We start from the raw sequence: 19,842 nt of genomic DNA on the forward strand, positions 1-19,842 counted from the left end.
CTCATTTGTAGCCTTCATTCCTAGTGCATGGTAGGAATTTGGCAATTATTAGTGGAATGACTTTGAGAACCTTTGATCCAAGACTGACCTGTTTATTACAAATATTCTCTAGCAGTAGTTCTCTAACCTTTTGGTCTCAGTACCCCATTATGCTCTAAGAAAGAGGACCCCGAAGAGCTTTTTTTATATGGCTTGTATCTATTGAGTATACCATGCTGGAAATTAAAACTGAGAAATTTAAAAACACTTATTAGTTTTATTTTGAAGTAATAATTAACCCACTATATGTTAACACAAATAACATATTTTTGTGAAAATAACTGTATTTTCAAAACAGGTGAGAAGAGTGGCGTTGCCTTATATTTTTTCAAATCTCTTTAATATCTGGTTTAATAGAAGACAGCTAGGGTTAGCTGGTTAGAATGTGGTGTTATAACAACCAAGATCAAAGGTTCAGATCCCCGTACCAGCCAACCTTGAAAAGAAAAAAAAAGACGACAACAACAACAGACTCTGCATTCAATCTGTTGCAATACATCATTTTGGTTGGAATATATAGAAAATCTGGCCTCACATAGACATGTAGTTGGAAATATGAAAAGTATTTTGATAGCCTTTTCACATAATTGTGAGTACTCTTTAATAATATCCCCAAACTGACAAGCAGTAGTTTCTTTAAAGGTTACAATTATAAATAACAAGTTGTAGTTTCTTTAAATGTTAGTTACAATGTGGAATTTGAAACCATATGAATGAATTTTTCTTTCTTTTTTTAAAAAAATTTTTGTTGAGTCATAATTGATTATACATATTTTTGGGGTTCAGCGTTGACATATATTGATCAAATCAATATTACCAGCATGCATATTGTTAGAAATCGTACTTATTCTTTATTATTCTTGTCCAGTCTCTCCCCATCCCCCTATAACTACCCTAGATTTCCTCTCCTTCTGAAAGAATAATGGTTACTCTGATCTGTCCAGTGCTGAGAGGTGTGTTCAGGTCCCCCAATGTTATAGTAGAGCATATGCTCCTCTTGTCACTCTGGAATAAGCTTTGTGGAGAGAGACATCCTCTTCTTTTCTTTGGTCTCTGCTGGTGACTCTCCTTGTGTCAATGCCCTCCAGTGGCTGGCGAACCATATGGATGAATTTATCATAATTTGTTACATTAAAATCTATTGGTTTGTCTTGCATTTTGAATGGATCTTTTACCCATGCATGATTTTGTAACATCATGTATTTGTCACATGGAAAATACTGGTTTGCAGAGTGATACAGATCTTCCAAATGGTGATACATTTTATTATATAATATCAAAAAAGCACCTTTGTAAATATCACTGTCATGGTGATGGGAAAGTGTTTAGCTATTGGGAGTCTCGTCAGTTTCACAGAGGCAGATACAAGTTTTCAAAATTCAAACCCTCAGGGCGGAACCCGTGGCTCACTCGTGAGAGTGCGGCGCTAGGAGCACAGCGGTGCTGCCCGCGCCGAGGCCGCGGGTTCGGATCCTATATAGGGATGGCCGGTGCGCTCACTGGCTGAGCGTGGTGTGGGTTCCGGTCCCCTTACCGGACACACACACACACACCGGACACACACACACACACACACACACACACACACACACACACACAGTGACAGGCTAACTTTTTTTTTCCTTTGAGAAAATGTCTGCCAAATATCCAGTTTGAATAGTTACAGTATTTCGAGTAAAAATGTTCTGTGATAAAAGCAGTGGTCTCAGCTCACAGCTCCAGCAGTTGCACAGGTGCTTTTCCTTGAGAGAACCACTGTACTTCAACATGCAACAGAAGGGCTGGGCACGCCCGTCCATTTTGTCATGTGGAATACAAAAATACCTGTCCTTGAAAATGAAAAAAGAAAAAAAAAATTATAAAAAAATACCTGTCCTCAAGGGTCAGGATTTAGTGAAAAAAATTTTGTGTGTGTGTGCATCAAAGACACTCTTAAGTGAAACTCAGGTTTTTACTGTGAGCACATGCTAGTGAACGGTCCAATGACTACTAGTAGAGTTTGGTGCTGCTGCCTTGATTCAGGCTGAGGTTCCAAATAGCTTCACCCACCGTGACTCTTGCACCATCAGTGCAAAATGTCAGCCCAGGGAAAAGTACAGATGACAGCTTAGTATCATTATTGAAATGGTATGACATGGCAGACCCCTGGAAGGGTCTTAGGGACCCTCTGGGAGCATGGACCCCACTTGGAGAACTGCTGCTCTACAGGAAGATGTTTCAAGGTTATCAAGGGTTCGGTGTACTCGTACGACCGCAGTTGTCTCTCTTCCACTGCCGTGGTGCTGCGGGCAGGTTTGTGAGGAGATGGAGAGAAGGCTACTCATGCACCACCACTCAGTAGGTGGAGAGAAAATCACACTCAAAAAAAGTTGTTCATAAGCGCTTTGATCACTTTAAGAGACTCAAGTATTTCATGAGATTTGCCAAAAAGACATGGGAGGAGATGTGTTTTTGCAAAATACAGTACAATAAATTTAATCTCATCATCAATCAGCTAAGAGAAAAGCTGAAAAGCTACCATTCTAAATAGTTTCAAATGTGGGGGGCACGGAGAGAATATGCCTTTATATAGTCCTTTATGTTTTGGGATAGTGGGAGTTTCTCCATCTTGATTGTGGTGGTGGTTACAAATTTTGACACTAATTTGTCAAAATTAATGGAATTGTATACCTAAAAAAGGTGAATTTTACTGTATATAAATTTTACCAATAAATCTGATCACTGTCCCTTTTTTCTTCCAGAAAGGTCTATGATATTATGGCAATTTTATTTTTGTTTTGTTTTTTTAATAGACGAATAATAACTATATGTATTTATGGGGTACAAAGTAATATTTCAATACATGTGTACATTGTGGAATGACCAAGTTAGAGTAACTAATATCCATTACCTCAAATACTTATCATTTCTTTATAGTAAGAACATTTACAATTCTCTTTTAGCTATTTTGAAGTATATGTAATATTATAGTCACCTTGCTGTGCAATGTAGAACATCAGAACTTATTTCTCCTAACTGTAACTTTGTACCCATTGACCAACGTCTTCCCTTTCCCTGTCCACCCCCTCCTTCAGCCTCTGGTACCCATCATTCTACTCTCTACTTCCTATGAATTCAACTTTTTTAGATTCCACATTAGGTCAAATGGTATATGTGATCTGTGCCTGGCTTATTTCACTTAATATAATGTCCTCTGGGTTCATCCATGTTGTTGCAAATGACAGAATTTCCTGTTTTTTTAAGGCAGGATAGTATTCCATTGTGTATATATACCACATTTTAAAAATCCATTTATTCATTAATGGACACTTAGATTTTCTCCACATCTGCAGCGATATTTCTTAAACAATTGATGAAACTGCTACAGGAGAAGAGTGATTATAATTATAGAAGCAAATTTTTGACACCATGAAATATATATAGCTTGTGTTCGTGGTAAAATGCCTTCCAGAATTTTACTTAGAGTTTCTATATATATACGTATATATAATACCATTTTATGTTAATGCCATCTTATGTATTTAATACCATCTTAATTTTCTTCTAACCTGTTTTCTATGACCCTTTCAGTTGGCAAGGATATGATATCCTCAAAATTGCTTTGAATTCTTTGTAGGAGAGTGTCATATGAACTTATAGAGCTGATCATTGTCACAGTAATTTTACAGAAAGTCCTATTCTGTTGTGTTTTAAAGTAGAATAAATAATACACACAGTGTGACATATTTCTGTTTAGATCTTTATGGATTCTTTTTTTGAACTATCTACTGAGAACATTTTAAAAGAAATTGTACAGATATTTAAATGTTTCTTGTCAAAATTGATGTAGAACATAACAGGTGTTAACATTGACTATTTTCTTATTAGTAATGACTTTTATAAATAATTTCGTTGCATTGGGTTAACATTGAATCTGAAGAGAATCAATCATACATTAAAAGGTGTAAATTGACTTAAATGCAGCTAGCAGAAATGATGCTTACTAGTTATAAGAGAAGTCAGGTTACTTTCACTCAGCATTGACATTAGGTTTAACTGGACTTCCTGTGACAGGGGGTCTGTAACTCCCACTTGGTGTTAGAAGAGCCGTCTTCAATTGTGCAGCTGGATTATAGCCAGAAAGTGCTGCTCGTCTCTACATTGCAAAGAAGTCTGCTTTTTTACACTGAAGAAAAGTCTGTCAAGCAAATTGGAACACAACCAAGAAAAAGGTAAGCTTCACAAGTATTCCAGTTTGGTCTTACTGTGGGGCCTTGTTATAGAAGGTGCTTTAAGTTTCCCTAGGTTTCCTGTTTACCAGATGCAAGCCCACAGCGGCCTTAGCTGGGAATACCTCCTCCTGGAGTCAGACAAGAAGAGTGAGTCCCTGTTGTTGAGGAGCTGAAGGAACCTGCAGGTGTGGCCACTGTGCCTCGTAGGGTGCTATGGTCTGTGTCCACTCCTTGTGCAGGCATCCCCTCCACACAGCCCTGGGGAGGGGTCAGGGATGTGGAGTTCACTCCTTATTCAGCAAGTGTTTATCAGGCACCTCTGTGCACTTGGCTTCTTGTGCCTAACACTAACCCTAACTCTAACCCCTAACCCCTAACCTTCTTTGTGGCTCAGGATGACATGGTAACCAAGGCAGGTGGGAGCCCTCCACTGTGGAAACTTAAATGCAGACAGAGCCCATGTTAACAATTGTGTATACTGCCGTGGGGTACCATTCAGTGTGCTGTTTGAGTTTAAACAGGTTTCTAACCAGCCTAGAGGTCAGGGAAGACTTCCTGAAAGTGTGGGCCGGCACGATGAGTGGGATTAGCCAGGGAAGGGGAGTGTTCCAGGTTAAGACATTCTCCCTCCTTTGACCTGCTATGTGGAGGAAGGACAGGAAAGAGAAGGCTAGGCCAAGTCTACCTGGCCAGCCAGACATGTGGGGAAAGGCAGTCACAACATGTGGATGACCTACAATTCTTAGTCCCTACCCCAGCCTGGAATACTCACGGGGATCGGGTGAGGAAGGGGTAGGTAGAGTGATGGAGTTGGTCCCTCCTGATCCTGAGCAGGAGGGGGACAAAGTGACAAGGTCGGGGAAGGGAGAAAGCAGAGGACGGCATCAGTGCAGGCAGGTTGCAGATTGGCTGGTGGGAGTTGGAGGAGTTCCCATCTGTGTCTACAAGAGAAGGGTCACTGTTCCCGCAGAGAGTCAGGGGCAGGGGCAGATGGGCCAGGGAACACAGAGAGGGCTTGAGGCGAGCTCTGTGGAGAATGCAGAGCAGGCTGACTTGGAAGCTCAGTGAGATTGGCAGGTGTTGCTGAGGGCTGGCTGAGGCTGGTAGTGCCATTGGTGACAGGCTGTCAGAGGAGGGCTGGTGAGGTCAGACAGTGAAGCTGCGTCTATGGTCCTATTCATCATCCATTATTCAGTGTCCTGGGCTTTGCAGCAGCACAGCAGTTCGTTCTCTTTTCTGCATGGCAGCCCTTCCGCTGTTAATAGACATTCTCATACCTCCCCTTCAGCTTTGATTTCCCATGCTGAATACCCTCTTAATTTCATTGACAATCTGCCCTTTTTATGGCAGTGGTCTCCCTTTCGTCCCCTGCAAAACTCTGGAGTTTGTAGCTTGGGATTAGTGGTTCTGCAGAACTTGATTCTGACTTTCCCTCTGCTAGTACTTTATTCTTCTGCCTGGCGTTTTTGTCCTAGCTCATCTGTTGATGTCCTACTGCATTGTGTCTTTTTGGAAGGAAGGCAGAGTGTGAAGAGAGATTTAAAAATTGGTTATGTTTCATGGATCATATACTCAACAGTCTCTCTTAAAACCTGGCCTTCTAACCTCTCGTATGGAGACCTGAGCAATTTCTGTGAACCTTTCCTGGTGTGACTGAGTGAAGTCTTGCCAACATTGATTAAAAGAGCTGCACTCTGTGCCAGCCACTGTCTAGGATGTGGAAACAAACAAATGTGTCCCCTTTCTCAGAGGGAGGGATATTTTATTGAGCCTTACAGAAGTAGGGGTTAATCCAGAATAAATGGAAAAGTTTTAGCTTTCTGTGTCTTAGAGGCTTGTCTTTCTGTTGGGTACTATTTTAGATGGTAGTCATGAAAGGGCACCTGCCCGCCTATCCCTGGAAGCAGTGTGTCATTCACTGTATAAGTCCGTTTTGTGTCGCTGTAACAGAACTACCTGAGACTGGGTAATTTAGATCTGGCACGGGCCTCAGGCTGCTTCTATACACAGCAGAAAGTGGCAGGCAGCCGGCGGGTACAAGCAGATCACATGGCGAGAGGAAGTGAGCGAGAGAGAGAGAGAGCGAGAGAGAGAGAGAGAGAGAGAGAGAGAGAGAGAGCAGAGGAGGTGCCAAGGTTCTTTTAAATAACCAGCTCTCGCAGGAACTAACAGAGCGAGAACTCACTCATTACTCCACCCTCCCCCAGGGAGAGCATTAATCCATTCATGAGGGATCCACTCCCACAACTCAATCAGTTTCCGACACTGACACATTCAGGATCAAATTTCCATATGAGTTTTGGAGGGGACAACACATCCGAACTCCATCATTCAGCAAGCTGCAGTGCACTGCTGCAGTGCACGCGGAGTGCAGCAGTGAGTAAGAGGACAGCCACAGAGACAAGGCCTCTGCCCGCAGCATAATGGGAGAGGCAGCCCATCAGCAAGATGTGCGCAGGCCACAGTCGGTGCTGTAAGGGAGCAGTCAGGGTCAAGTACTAGAGAATCAATAGGCATGGGGGCGGGGTGCTTTTTCTAGATAGTAGTCAGGAAAGGCCTCCATGGGTGGTGATATTTGAGCTGAAGCCAAAAGCCTGGGAAGAGCTCCTGGGAGAAAATTCATTCCAGGCTCAGGGGACAGCAAATACCAGGGCCCCCAATTGGGCCAGGGCTTGGATGTTTGAGGAGCCAGAAGGGGCCGGGGTGGCTGTGGAGAGATGGGTCGGGGCACGGGCATAGAAAGAGGCTGGAAAGGAAGGTGTGAGCTGGCTTGGGAAGGGGTGCCATCGCACTTTTTCTTCTGGCATCATGGAAAGTCATCGAAGGGCTTTAGGCAGGAGAATAAGTCTGAGCTACATTTCAGAGCTCACCTTAGCTCTGTGTGGAGAATTAAGTGGAGACGGGCAGAGGAGAACAGTGGGGAGGGTATTGTAGGAGTCCAGGGGGCAGGGAAGGAGGCTGCACTGGGGTGGTTGTTACCAGGAGGAGGGGTAGGTGGAGGGAAATGCGGTGTGGAAAGAGAAAGGACAGGGCAGGGTGATGGAGTGGATAAACTGGGAGAGGGGAAAAAAAGAATAAAGATTACTCTGCTCTTGGCTAACACAGCTAGATAGGCGGGGAAGCCATTTACTAAGATGGGAAGACTGGGGGAAGGCTAGGTTTGAGGTCGAGACCTCAGGAGTTCTATTTTGGACATCCTGAGTTTGAGATGCCTGGTAGCCAGGGGGGAGTAGCAATAGGGGTTACATGTCCAGGCCTGGAGCCCAGGGAAGAGGTCTCAGCCATAGATGAAAATTAGGTCATCAGATACAGGTGACAATGGGTGAGTTGACCTAGGGAGTGTTCATTCACCCAGCACTGGAAACTCCTTCCTGAGTCTGCTCTGTGCCGGATACTCTTCACCTGGGGAGACAGCTGTGAACAAGAGGAAGGTCTCTGATCTCAGGAGCTCGTGTTCCTATGGGGAGACGGACATCAAGCAAATTTGCTGTACAGGGTTGGGTGGTTATACACCAGGGTGCGCAGCTAGAAGAGGGAGCAAGGGGCATGGCATCTCTTTAGGTAGGAGGGCAGGGAAGGCTCCTCTGAAATGGGGATCTGAGCTGATTCCTGAAGGAAGGAGGGAAGAGCTGAGATGAGACCTTGGAGAGAAGCCCTAGAGGAGGAGAAGCAGCAAGGCCTGGTGTGCGCAGCAGAGCTGGAGCCTGGGGAGGACCCCACCCTTCGGCTGTAGGCCCTGCCCAGAGGGCTGCCTTATTCCAGTGCTGTGGATAGTCACCAGAGGGCTTCAGCCAGGGGAAGTCACTCTGGCTGCTGTTTGGAAATAGACTAGAGGGAACAAGAGTGGGGGTGCAGGGAGGTCAGCAGGGGCTCTGAGCGGTCCAGGTGAGGGCTGGGGCTGGCTCTGGGGTGTGAGAGAAAGAGATTAGTCAGCAATGGTCCCTAGATTGGTGGCTGGGCAGTTGGGTAAGTGTAGATGCTGTTCATTGACATGGAGAGGCCTGGGAGGAGGAGATAAAGCAGTCTGTTGTGCACATGCAGCATCCTCTGCCTCCCAGTGGAGAGCTGGAGTACACCTCCCAGGGGGCCATGTGTTGGGAGCCCTTAGCTGTTAGCCGCATGGCAGGAGTTAAAGCTCAGGGCAGATGAGCACACCCAGAAGTGAGTACAGCTAGAGAAGTGGGGAGGAGTCGGGTGTCAGGGAGTGAGGCATCGGAGGCCGCGTGGAGGAAGCAGTGCCCACAGGACAGGCCGAGACGGGCCTCGGGATTTTGTAGCATGGAGGCCACATGTGACCTCCCTCGTGTGGAGCAGGGCCGAGGGACTGGAGGGGCAGAAAGAAAAGGAGTGGACAATGAGTACTGACATCTTTTTGGAGGAATTTTTCTGTAAAAGGGAACACAGGAATGGGTGGTGCTCATAGGGGAGTGTGTGCCTGGTGAGAGTTTTTAAAGATGGACTGTGGCAGCATATGGGGGTGTTGACACGGGCAGGCCAGCAGGGAGGACAAAGTGGCCATGAGGACAGAGTGCAGCTCACGGCCTCAGTAGAGCCCTGCTAGAGAGTGGACCAGGGCTCTTTTTCCAGGGTTGGAGGATGCACAGGTGGGAGGTGTGTAGTCCTCTTCTCAAGTCTGTGAGCCTTCTTGGACTGGACAGTATGGATGTTACTTACAGAAAACCTCACAGACCCCAGCCTCCCCAACTATGTGTTACACAGCCACCATCTGTGTTCTCTGTATTTATGTTGCTTTATTTTATGTGTCAGAGCCCTCCCTGTACCTCTTACTGTGTCTCCTGCAAGTCTAGCCTTCAGGGAAGTCCTCCGGGGCCGTAGCACTTTTGTTAACTGCAGGCAGCATTACAGGTGTGGAGCCTGCACCAAGTTCTGGAACAGTGTCATGGTCACACCCATTTTGATGGCCTTTGGGCATTTGGCTATTGAGATTGTTGTCAAGGCTTCTTTAGCTCATTCCTTGACCCATCTTAGACTTTCATCCTCCCATTTTGGGTTCTGTCAGCCCTTAGCACTTCAAGCCTATGGCACCATAAATTATGTGTAAGATTAGAAAACACTACTGTATAGTTACAGTTGGAAAACACTCCCTTCATATTAATGTGGCTCTTAAAGGGAATTATTCTTTTAAAGTCATCAGTGATTTTTCTGGAAATTATCTCTGTCAAAATTAAGAAACTGTTCATTTTTTTACGATTTTAGAATCCTGCAATGATTAGACCTTGAAGTTTTAGTGTCATATTGAGAATGACATGAGCAAGTGCTACAGAATCACACAGCAAGTAGACGTGGCTGAGTCGGGGATTTATTGCAATTTGCACCTGCCTTTAGCTGGTGTTTCCCAACTTAACTGCCGTATTAGTCTGTTTTCATGTTGCTATAATAGAATACTTGAAACTGGGTAATTTCTAAAGAAAAGAGGTTTGTTAGGCTCACAGTTCTGGGACAGCCACATCAAGTGTGGGCCTCAGGCTGCATCTACTTATGGTGGAAAGCAGCAGGCAGCCAGCGGGTACAAGATCACATGGTGAGAGGAAGTGAGAGAGACAGAGAGATGCCAGCTGGAGTCCTTTAAACAACCAGCTTTCTTGGGAACTAAGAGAGTGAGAACTCACTCACTACCCCCACCCCCAAGGAGGATATTAATCTATTCATGAAGGATCTACCCCGTATGACCCAAACAGCTCCTGATACTGCCGCATTGGGGATCAGATTTCAACATGAGCTTTGGGGGGACAACACACCCAAACTCTATCAACTGCCTTCTACCAACCAACTCGTCAGATCTTTTAGCAGTTCTTAGAGCCCCACTCCCGAGGACCCCTGCCTTTCATAACTCCTTTCCCCAGAATGTCCACCCCCTTTTCTCTACCAGGCAGCAGTCCACTCAGTATACAAGGGCTCGCCACCTTCTTTTGCCTCATCAGATGTATCCCCTTGCTCTGTGCTCCTCGAGCAGCTCTTTGCGCCTCAGACACAGCACTTCCCAGATGCTGTTGTAATTGTCCAGGCACGTCTGCCACACCGTGTTATAAGGCAGGGTGAGGACCTCATCTTCTTTACCTCTTATGTTACCCACAGCACCAAACACAGTGTCTTACAGGATGTAGGAACTCTAGTGAGTAATGTTAGTTAAATTCAGTGCTTAAGTTATGTAAGGGGAACAGATCCAAACAGAAGTGACAAGAGATTTTTAAGAGGTCCTATGAGTAGAAGGAAAACAGATTTAAAAATTGGATTGCCAAATAGAAATAGATTTGACAGGAGAGAGAGAGATTATGGGCTGTCTTGCTGGAATTCCTTTGGGTCCTTCCTTCTGTTTTAGAGGGCCTCTCCAGAACAAACAACCAAAAGCAGTAATCCAACATGATGCTGATTGTAGTTGTCCGTGAGAGACCTACGATGTCAAAACATTCTTGGTTAGTCAAACGATCTTTGTTTCAAAGCTGAACTTGTTATGTGATCCCCTCATTGGACTCTATCCAGAGGGATTTAGTCACTGAGGTGCCAAAGGGACCAAATGAGATGGAGATGTGTGGAGAATCCCCCAAATAACTATCTGCGTGACTGTGTGGGATGGGCCCTAGGGACAGCCTCATCACAACATGTGCAGGGAAAGTCAGCAGAAGCACGGGGCCCATGCCCCAGGCTTGCCACCCAGGCTTGCCACGGTGAAGCAGGTGGAGCTGAGGCAGCTCCTGCTGCAAGCTGCCTGCAGCCTCGTGAAGGGTGGTTGAGCATTTGTGGGGACTTAAATGTCACAGCATTGCTTTTTTGTGCTTTACATAGATTATCTCATTCAGCTCTCACTTCAGCCTTTGAGATGGCAGTTATTATGCCCGGTTTACAGATTAGGAAACTGAAATCCAGAAAGGTGAAATAACTATACACCACATAGCTATTAACCATAAGGGCTGGACAGTCAACCCACGTCTGGCTCTAAAGCCAGTACTCTTTCTCCTGTTCAAAATCTGAGAAGTATTTTGTAGAAAGAATCAGCAAGGGTTAGGATTGAACTGAAACTCTTAATTTTGAACTCTGGTAGGAGTCTGAGAGTTGGCCAAGATATGGAACGATGACAACTCAGATTACTGATGGGAGTGTAGATTGATATAATCACATTTTGAAAAGTTGGAAGTTGTCTTCAGAACTTGAATAAGCTCTCAACAGCCCAACAATTACTCAACAATTTAACAATTCCACTCCTGAAATATCCTTGACCAACTCTTATACTTGTGGACTAGGAGGTATGTGCAAAAATGTTCATAGCACTATTATTCAGGATAGTAGAAAAGAAAAATAGTAATGATTCAAATACCCATCATCAAGGGCAAGAGTAAACAAGGCATGGAGAACTATACAGCAGTGACAACAGACAGGCACTTATGGCTTCTGTTGTCAACAAGGATACGTCTTAGAAACGTAATGTTAAGTGAAAAAAAAGCAAGTTGCAGAAGTATACAAATAGCACTGTACTATTTTTTTATAAAAATGAAAGACAAAACTAAATTATGTACAGTTTAGGGATACATAGATATGTGATTAAACTGTCAATAAAAGCAAGAGAATGATACACACAAAATTCAGGCTGGTGGTCACATCTGAGGCAGGAGTGGGCATGAAATGTTAGGAGCACGAGAGCATCAGCGATGTGGCTAATGATTTATTTCCTAGGTTGGGGGATGGGTTCCCAGGTGTACATTTCATTATTTGGCTTCATAACTTATATATATTACATAGATTCTTTTGTTTATGCCAGATATTTTATAGCTTAAACAAGAAAAAAATATCAAGTCTGGGGATCAGAAGGGAATTTGGTAGAGAAATTCTGAGAGGGCAACAATGTCAGCGGGTTGTTGTGATTCTAGACGGAAAGCCCATTCATTCGGGTTGCTGGGGTGAGAGCATGGCAGTCAGACGTCAGGAGGAGCAGAATCTCAGAGCAGGGCAGGGATGGGCAGACCTGGATGTGTTGCCTTCTGCCTCAGTTTCCTCCTCTATAAAATGGGAGTTGTAATATTTGCCTTATGGGGTTGTTGTGGGAACCAAACAGGAGAGTGGAGATTGAGTGCCAGGCGCAGCGCGAGCCTCCATGGGCACACACTGTGAGGGTATGGTGGGGCCTCTGTGGGTACAGGGATGACAGTGTGGACTAATTACCAAAAAAGACTAACAGTAGAAAAGGGGGAAAATCAATTATTTAAGCTTAGCCCCAATATTCTTATTATAGTTAATATCAGAGTTGACAACTATATCACTTTAAATCAGTCCACGCCTGGTTTTTCTTTCTTTCTTTCTTTTTTTCTTCTAATTTTAGTACTGGGAAATTTGGTGCTTGTTTTATACCAGGACTCTGTAAGCAAAGCGATCTAACCTTGTACGCATCACGGCCTGGGCTCCGGCTGTGGAAGGCTGACGTCCATGGGACTGTTCAAGCCACATTTATCTTAAAAGACGTTTTTGCTGGAGGCATCAAGCCTTTTGAACTGTACCCGCGTCTGGAACCCTCCGATAGGGGAAATTACAGCTTACCTGAGAAACACCTGGGGCTGGTTTCCTGCTTCTTTCAAGAAGGCTGGGTGTTGAGTTGGAATGAATACAGTATCTATCTTCTGGACACCGTCAACCAGGTGAGCCAAGAGCCAGAGGCAAGAGATCGTTTATCTGTGCACTCTTCTGCTTCAGGACACTCATAATGATAGAAGGAGCAGTATTGATTCTAACACTTGTTCTTTTCCTTGAGCCAGTAAAGGAAAGAAAATGAGGGTTTGGTAATTTTTGTTGATTTAAAAGAATAATTTGGTTTTGATATTTACCATCCTATCCCCTCCCAATCCATTTGGGTCATATTTTTCTGACTACCATTTTCTGAGCACATTCAATGAAAACTCAAACATGACAGAAACAGTAAGAAAATAATAGCTCCTGAGGCCTTCCCAGGACAGTGCTGACCTGGGACGGGTCTCTTCTTCCAGCTTGCTTTCTACCCTGTCCTTTTACCCTTACCCAGTGGAGCCATATTATTTTGCCATTTGTGTTTTTTTCATTTCTCTATACTTATTATCTTGGGCAATTTTCCAGCATCATTAAATCATGGTAGGAAACACTTTCTGCTTAAGTCAGGATGTTAACAGATTACCATTAATCTCCCCACCTCCCCCTCCCCACTCCAGGCCCCATCCTGCTCACGTCCCTCCGTTTTGAATCCCGCAGACCTCTGACAGACACCCTTTCCTTTTATGAGCAGGGCCTCACTATAGAAAGTGGTTTCTGATTTGGTGTGTCTCAGCAGAAAATGAAATTCATCTGGTCTTCACTGAAGCCTTCTTAATTATTGCCACCAGGCATGTCTGGTAATACTGGTTTGGTGGAAAGAAAACTGACCCAAGAAGGCAGAACCAGACTAGAATCTTCTAGCCTGGTTCTGCCTTTAACTAGGAGTCTCTAATCTGCCTGAGCTTGGCTTCCTTATCTATAAAATGTGGCATGGGGGTGGGGTAGTGTTGGATTGGGGGATCACCAAGGTGCCTTTTAAGCACTGAGTTTGTTTCTTTTATAAGGAATAGTTTGAAAAACTTGTTTGTACTCTTTTCCCAGTTATAGAGAACTTAACTTTTTTTCTTTCCCTGGGTACCTTTTGAACTTATATGTGCTTATTAATTAGTGGCGTCAAGATAGTTTCTAATTATACATTAGTTCTTTTCATCTGAGTGCTTACCCAATGCTTTACCCAATAGGTATAATTAACTTCATTTTATAGGCAGAAAAATGGAGACAGAGGGATTGTCCATGATCAGACGATGCTGGCCACCATCAGAGTCTGAGCCTCCCATGGCAGTGTGATTGGCAGCTTTCAGAAACTTATGTAATGTTTCTAGCTGTTCACCAGGGCTAGTTGATTTATCTTCTACAATGAACTAGTCTCTTATTTACACTATCGACTAAAAGCAAGAACTTTTCCTAAGTCAGCGTGGGCTCAGGATGTGTCCTGTGTTTTGTTGCCATCTGTTTTCAGATGATGCTCGAGGAATTATCCCTCTCTTATTTGTTCATTCAAAAGCCAGGAGTGCATACTGTAGGGGGATGTAGACGTGTCTGCACGTTATTCCAGCCCAGGAGTGACGTGCTGAGGGGAGGTTGTATAAAGTGCTGTGAGCAACTGGGGAGTCCCAGCCACTGCTGCGGAAGCCGAGTTTGTCAGGGAATACTTCTTGAGATGTTGGCACCCAACTGTATCGAGTTGGAACTCCCCAGTGAACAGGGACAGGAAAGGAATTTGAGCAGAGAGAGAAGCACATGTCAGATGCATGAGCCATGGCGGAACAGGGCTAGGGTTGGGACTGGCATGTTCAGTGCACCTGAAGTGTGGACAAGGGCTGGGGTGACAGGCTGGCCACAGATGGCAGAGGCCCCTGCCCTGCCAAGGAGGACGAGCTCCATTTCATAGGGAGTGAGGAGCAAGGCTCTGCTGTCTCAGCCATGTCCATTTACTGCTGAGGTGCATGACTCCAAGATGCAAATCTGCAGATCGCTCCTAACTTTGGAATGGGTTACTCTAAGAATTTTCGGAAAGTTGTCATAACAAAGTGCTATTTTTATTTTATTTACTCGGATTCTTACACATGCTTTTTTTGCTTTGAACTATTACTATTGCCTGGTTTTGTGGGGTTTTTTGTTTTTGTTTTTGTTTTGACAGGCCACAATTGCTGGTTTGGAAGGATCCGGTGATATCGTATCTGTTTCCTGCACAGAAAATGAAATATTTTTCTTAAAAGGAGATAGGAATATTATAAGAATTTCAAGCCAGCCTGAAGGACTAGCATCAACAGGTGTGTATTCATTATGAAATGTATTGTGTGTATGATGGGAAGTATTGCACTCTGTCATATGTAATTGCAGTTTATGCTTTATAAAATTTACCATTCTGCTAATTAAATTATTGTAGCTTTACTTACATAAGGAGATATTTGGAGGATTTCCTATGATTCTTAAAATAATGTATATGATACTTTTCTTGAAAGTTACCTACATTAAGGTTGACATCAGACAGAGTCTCATGTTTGGTAGAATTGTTGTCATGGGTATGGAAGAGGCAGAGGTTGGGTGAGTAGGAAGAAGAAATCGGAAACCACTTCACGGATCGCTGATGCTCTCTGTGTGAGACATTATGTGGGATTAATGCTCCAAAAGACAGAGATTTGCATAAGGTTCAGAACATTTAAATCTGTTATCTGGGACATATCTTCTTTATAGGATTGATTTTTCTCTGTGCTTTTACCCTTTTTTTTGTACTTTGTACAAGCCCAAATTTTAACGAACAAAGAATCTTAATATGCATTCTTGTGCACACATCTGTGATACTTTACATATGTGGGGCACACCCGCACACTTATTCCTGATGGCGACCGCAACCACTGTGCAGGCCCCTTCCTCCTCCTCCCCTTTATCACTGTTACTTTCCCTTTTAAGTCATAGAGGCCAAGCAGGGATGAATATTCCAAAATCGTAGTTTTTATAAGAAGTGACTAAGCTCTGACTCTTGAGCTTATGAGCTGGGGACTCCTGAAACAGAGTAATCAGGGGACAGGGTGGCTTTCAGAAAGAGTAGTAACTTGGAGTCACGAGGCTAAGCTCTAAGCCACTGCTGTCCAGTAGAGCTGATGAAAAGCTCCGTGTCTGCACAGTTTGGTAGACGGTCACTGTCCACATGTGTCTAGTCGCTGCCATATTGGGCAGCACAATGCTAGACTAAGGTCTGCCATAAATTTGTGTAACACGTCACTTCAGAGTGGAGGCCTGCCTTGCCTTTCCGCACTGCGCACTCCATAGTCTACAGTCTGCCCCTAATGAATGACTCCCAGTCAAATGTAGTGCCACCAGGGCATGAATCCCTGTGTCCTGTCAACTGCCTATCCCAACACCTGGAACAGCATCTGGCACGCACTTGACATCAAGAGGATGGCTGAATGGATCAGAGGGGCTGCAATCTTGTGTTGAGCGTACTGCAGCAGGAACTGTTCTGGCCCTGGTGATGTTGTGGTGTTGTGTGGAGAGAGGGACGAGTCCACTGTGATGGGAAACTCGCCGGCTCGTAGTCACGGAGACGCAGTGCAGGGAGCCCATTCCACTGCCTGATCCTCACCTTGCTCTCTATTTGTGTTGACCCTGACTTTGTTAATGTACTTCTCTGTCTTGTGTTTGTTCTACTGGAAAATTACCTTTCCTTCTTGAATTTCAAGGAAGTTAATTACAGGTACCCGTATATTTTTCAAATGCCGTTCGAGTAATATTAAAGTATATTCAAGGCATAGTCTAAGTATGAAGTATAACTAAACACTTTTTTTAGACCTAGGCATCTCTCCTTTACAAAATTTGTAAATTAAAGTAAGATATGCTACATACTTAGTGGTATTCTCTTACTATTGAGTAATTTGCAAGAGACATCTATGGTGAATTATTTTACTGATTTTGATTATGAGCTTCCTGAAGAACAAAAACTTTCTTGGAGTCTTTTGTGTGATTCTTTCAGTTTTATGAGTTTCTGCGAACGTGAAATTGTTCAGTTCTCTAGCAGGCTGGAGCTTCAGTTCCCTCTTTGATGGCTGGTGTTTAGGGCTAGCAAACCTGAATAAGTGCACAGCCACTTTTTCTCACATAACCAGCAGTAAAACCAAGCTCTTCTTTCTCAGTGAGAGATGGTCTGGAGACGTCAGGATGTTCAGAGCGGGTCCACGTGCAGCGCATGGAGAAGCCGCCAGGGGCCACAGTTTCTGAGACGAGGCTCAGAGGCTGTTCCGTGGCCAGCTCTGTGGCCAGCGAGCCAAGGAGCAGGAGCAGTTCACTCAACTCCACCGACAGTGGCTCTGGGCTGCTGCCACCCAGCCTCCAGCCAGCCCCTGAGTCAGGCAAGGGCAGCCAGTCCTCCTCGCAGAGATTCAGTGTCATCAGCTCGGAAGACTTTGACCAGGAGCTTGTTGTGAAACCTATCAAAGTGAAGAAGAAGAAGAAGAAGACGACGACAACAGGTACCATCTGTAGCAAGACACACTCGCCTGTGCGGCTCACTGGGGGCCGACTGTATTTTACCAGGCTCTTTGGGAACGCTGCGTAGCTACCCTTGCTGGGAACGTTGCCTCTCGCTCAGTGAGCACTTGCCTGCTCACTGAACAGCAGGGGTCTTCAGGAAGCAAACGTGGTCGTTCCCCAAACAAGTTTTATTGTGACATATTCCACACATTACCCAGGAATCCATCTACGCGCACGCATGTGAAGCATCTCTGTGACGTTTCAGTGATGATGTACACTCACCACACTGCTTAAAGGGTCTGGGTTTGTACTTTTCAATATTTAAATAAAAATGTTTATCCATGCATACCATTTATTGGACCAGAGATTCTATGAATATGGGTGGAAAGTCATGGAAATAGGAAGATTTACACTGGGATATAGATGGGATATTTTACATTTAGTGTTGAATATGCTACCAAATATGGGATTTAACATGGAATTTTTTAAACTTTTACTCGTTGGTGCCTATTAAGCCTCTCTAGCTAAAGATCACTGCAATATTGAAAGAAAATGTTACCAGATTCCTAAGCATTTTAATAATATTTAAAAATTAGTCTGTGATCCAACTGAACATTTCACTTTGTTCCTTTGTTTTTCTTAGTTAGCATTTCTTGAGTGAGGCCTCAGAGTTTTATATGGATACAAATAAGGATGATATTTGTATCCATATAAAACATCCCTGCATTGGGATAACTTGTACTTAAGAAGTTTATTCTTCATCAACTAAATATCCTTCATGTAAAATATTTTTTTCTTGAGCCAAAATTTTGTTTTTTAATTAGTTTCTGTTTATTTAGAGTCATACCTTATTTTTATTTTCTTTTCTTAAATTAGAAGGCAGAAGCAGGAATGCCTGTCACAATTCCCTGGAATCCACTCCCTGCTCCGAGTTTCCTGGTGACAGCCCCCAGTCCTTGAACACAGAGCTGCTGTCCATGACCTCAAGTGTTCTGGGCAGTAGTGTGGACCAGCTGAGCACAGAGTCTCCAGACCAGGAAAGCAGCCTCAGTGGTGAGGTGAATGGTGTCTTGAAGGAAAATAATGACCCTGAAACATTTAGTGTCCTGGAGGTGCCTGAATCTTCCTCTGACTTACTGGATGAAGAGAATGACATTAGCACTAAAGTTCCACAGTGTAACCACGCATGTGAGATGGAGCCACTCAGCCGAGTGTTGAATTTACCCTTGCTCCTAGGGGAAGATGTGGAAGGTGGTGATGTCACAGGACTTGAAGAGGAGCCTTGGCTGGTGGATGACGGTCTGAATAGCAAACAGTTACCCTTCCAAGAACAGGACAGCTGTGCTGAGGCACATGAGGTGGAGGACATGGACCCCGATGACCCCCAAAACACTTTTTCTGAAGCCCCCCTCCTGGACCCACTCATGGTGCCTTCCAGCCTCAGCTGGGCCCCAAGAGCTGAGCCGTGGCTGCCTGGGACCAGAGTTGACACAGGCAGTGCCAGGGAAGCCAGCAAAGAGCAAGGTGCCCTAACTGACGTGGGGGCCCCTGGCCACTTCAGCTTAAATCCCTGGCATACTGTGGCTAACACAGGTCAGAAAGAAATGTCTGCTTCTGAATGTGACTTGGGGAGTTGGGGAGGACAGTTGACTCTAGTCTCTGCCTTGGAGGCCAGCACCCACAAGCCATGGCTTGAACAGCCTTCACGGGATCAAGCACTGACTTCCAGCGATGAGGAGGACATCTACGCCCACGGGCTCCCTTCTTCATCCTCAGAGACAAGTGTGACAGAGCTCAGAGCTAGTCGCTCCCTGCAGGATCTGAGCCAGCCAGGTGCAGATGACACGGGGCTGCTCAAGTCGGATCAGGTATGTGGGCTCAGTCAGTGAGTGGGACATGTATCTAAGGCTTCTTTCTTTCTGATGGGGAACTATTGGCAAGACTGACTATTTTCCTCCTGATGTAAAGAAGTTATATTCTACCATAAAACCTGTAGGCCAAATACGTTTTGAAGTCTGGGTTTTGGGTGATTTCCTGCCCAGGGACCATGAATGGCTTGAATGACTTCTGACCTCTCCTACCCTGCTCAGTAACCCACTTTCCCTACAGAAGCAAGATTTTGCTGTTTTTTCTGACCCAACAAGTCCAGGCCAGTGTAGGCACCTAGTGTTAGCCATCTCGGGGAAGGGCCAAATCAGCCTGGGGCCATCTCAGAAAACCAGTAGGCAGATGACTGTCTGCTCCTGGAGTGCAGAAACCACTGAGCAGGTTGGAGATGGAGACTCTCCTACCCTTCTCCTCAGGCAGACACCTCCAAGGAACCGTCAGCAAGGACTAGGGCTCTTTCCAGAACTGCTGTTTCCTCGACCTCCAAACAGTGGCCCCAAGGCTCCCTTGCAAGCTGCACGGGAACCAGGTTTGGGGAATCCAGTCTCTTGTGGATCCATGTAATTAGGAGATGATTATTAACTGTTCATAGGTATTTTATATTTAAAAGTGATTTTATAAAAAGTGCTTACTTTCCTTAGCAAGTAAGTATTATAGATGTATT

General features: G+C 44.6%; 1 protein-coding gene across 3 annotated transcripts in view; it reads left to right on the top strand.

Moving 5' to 3' along the window:
- TECPR2 (tectonin beta-propeller repeat containing 2) overlaps positions 1 to 19,842 on the top strand; it is a 109,619-nt gene that overhangs the window by 40,936 nt on the left and 48,841 nt on the right. For all 3 annotated transcript variants that reach the window (XM_063090481.1, XM_063090482.1, XM_063090483.1), the window contains exons 5-9: positions 4,093 to 4,250; positions 12,583 to 12,895; positions 14,962 to 15,094; positions 16,955 to 17,290; positions 18,168 to 19,159. In XM_063090481.1, the coding sequence (XP_062946551.1) occupies positions 4,093 to 4,250; positions 12,583 to 12,895; positions 14,962 to 15,094; positions 16,955 to 17,290; positions 18,168 to 19,159 (1,932 nt within the window). The remainder of the gene's footprint in view (positions 1 to 4,092; positions 4,251 to 12,582; positions 12,896 to 14,961; positions 15,095 to 16,954; positions 17,291 to 18,167; positions 19,160 to 19,842) is intronic.

The sequence above is a fragment of the Cynocephalus volans genome, chromosome 3 (genome assembly GCF_027409185.1).
Source record: "Cynocephalus volans isolate mCynVol1 chromosome 3, mCynVol1.pri, whole genome shotgun sequence".
Lineage (NCBI taxonomy): Eukaryota > Metazoa > Chordata > Mammalia > Dermoptera > Cynocephalidae > Cynocephalus > Cynocephalus volans.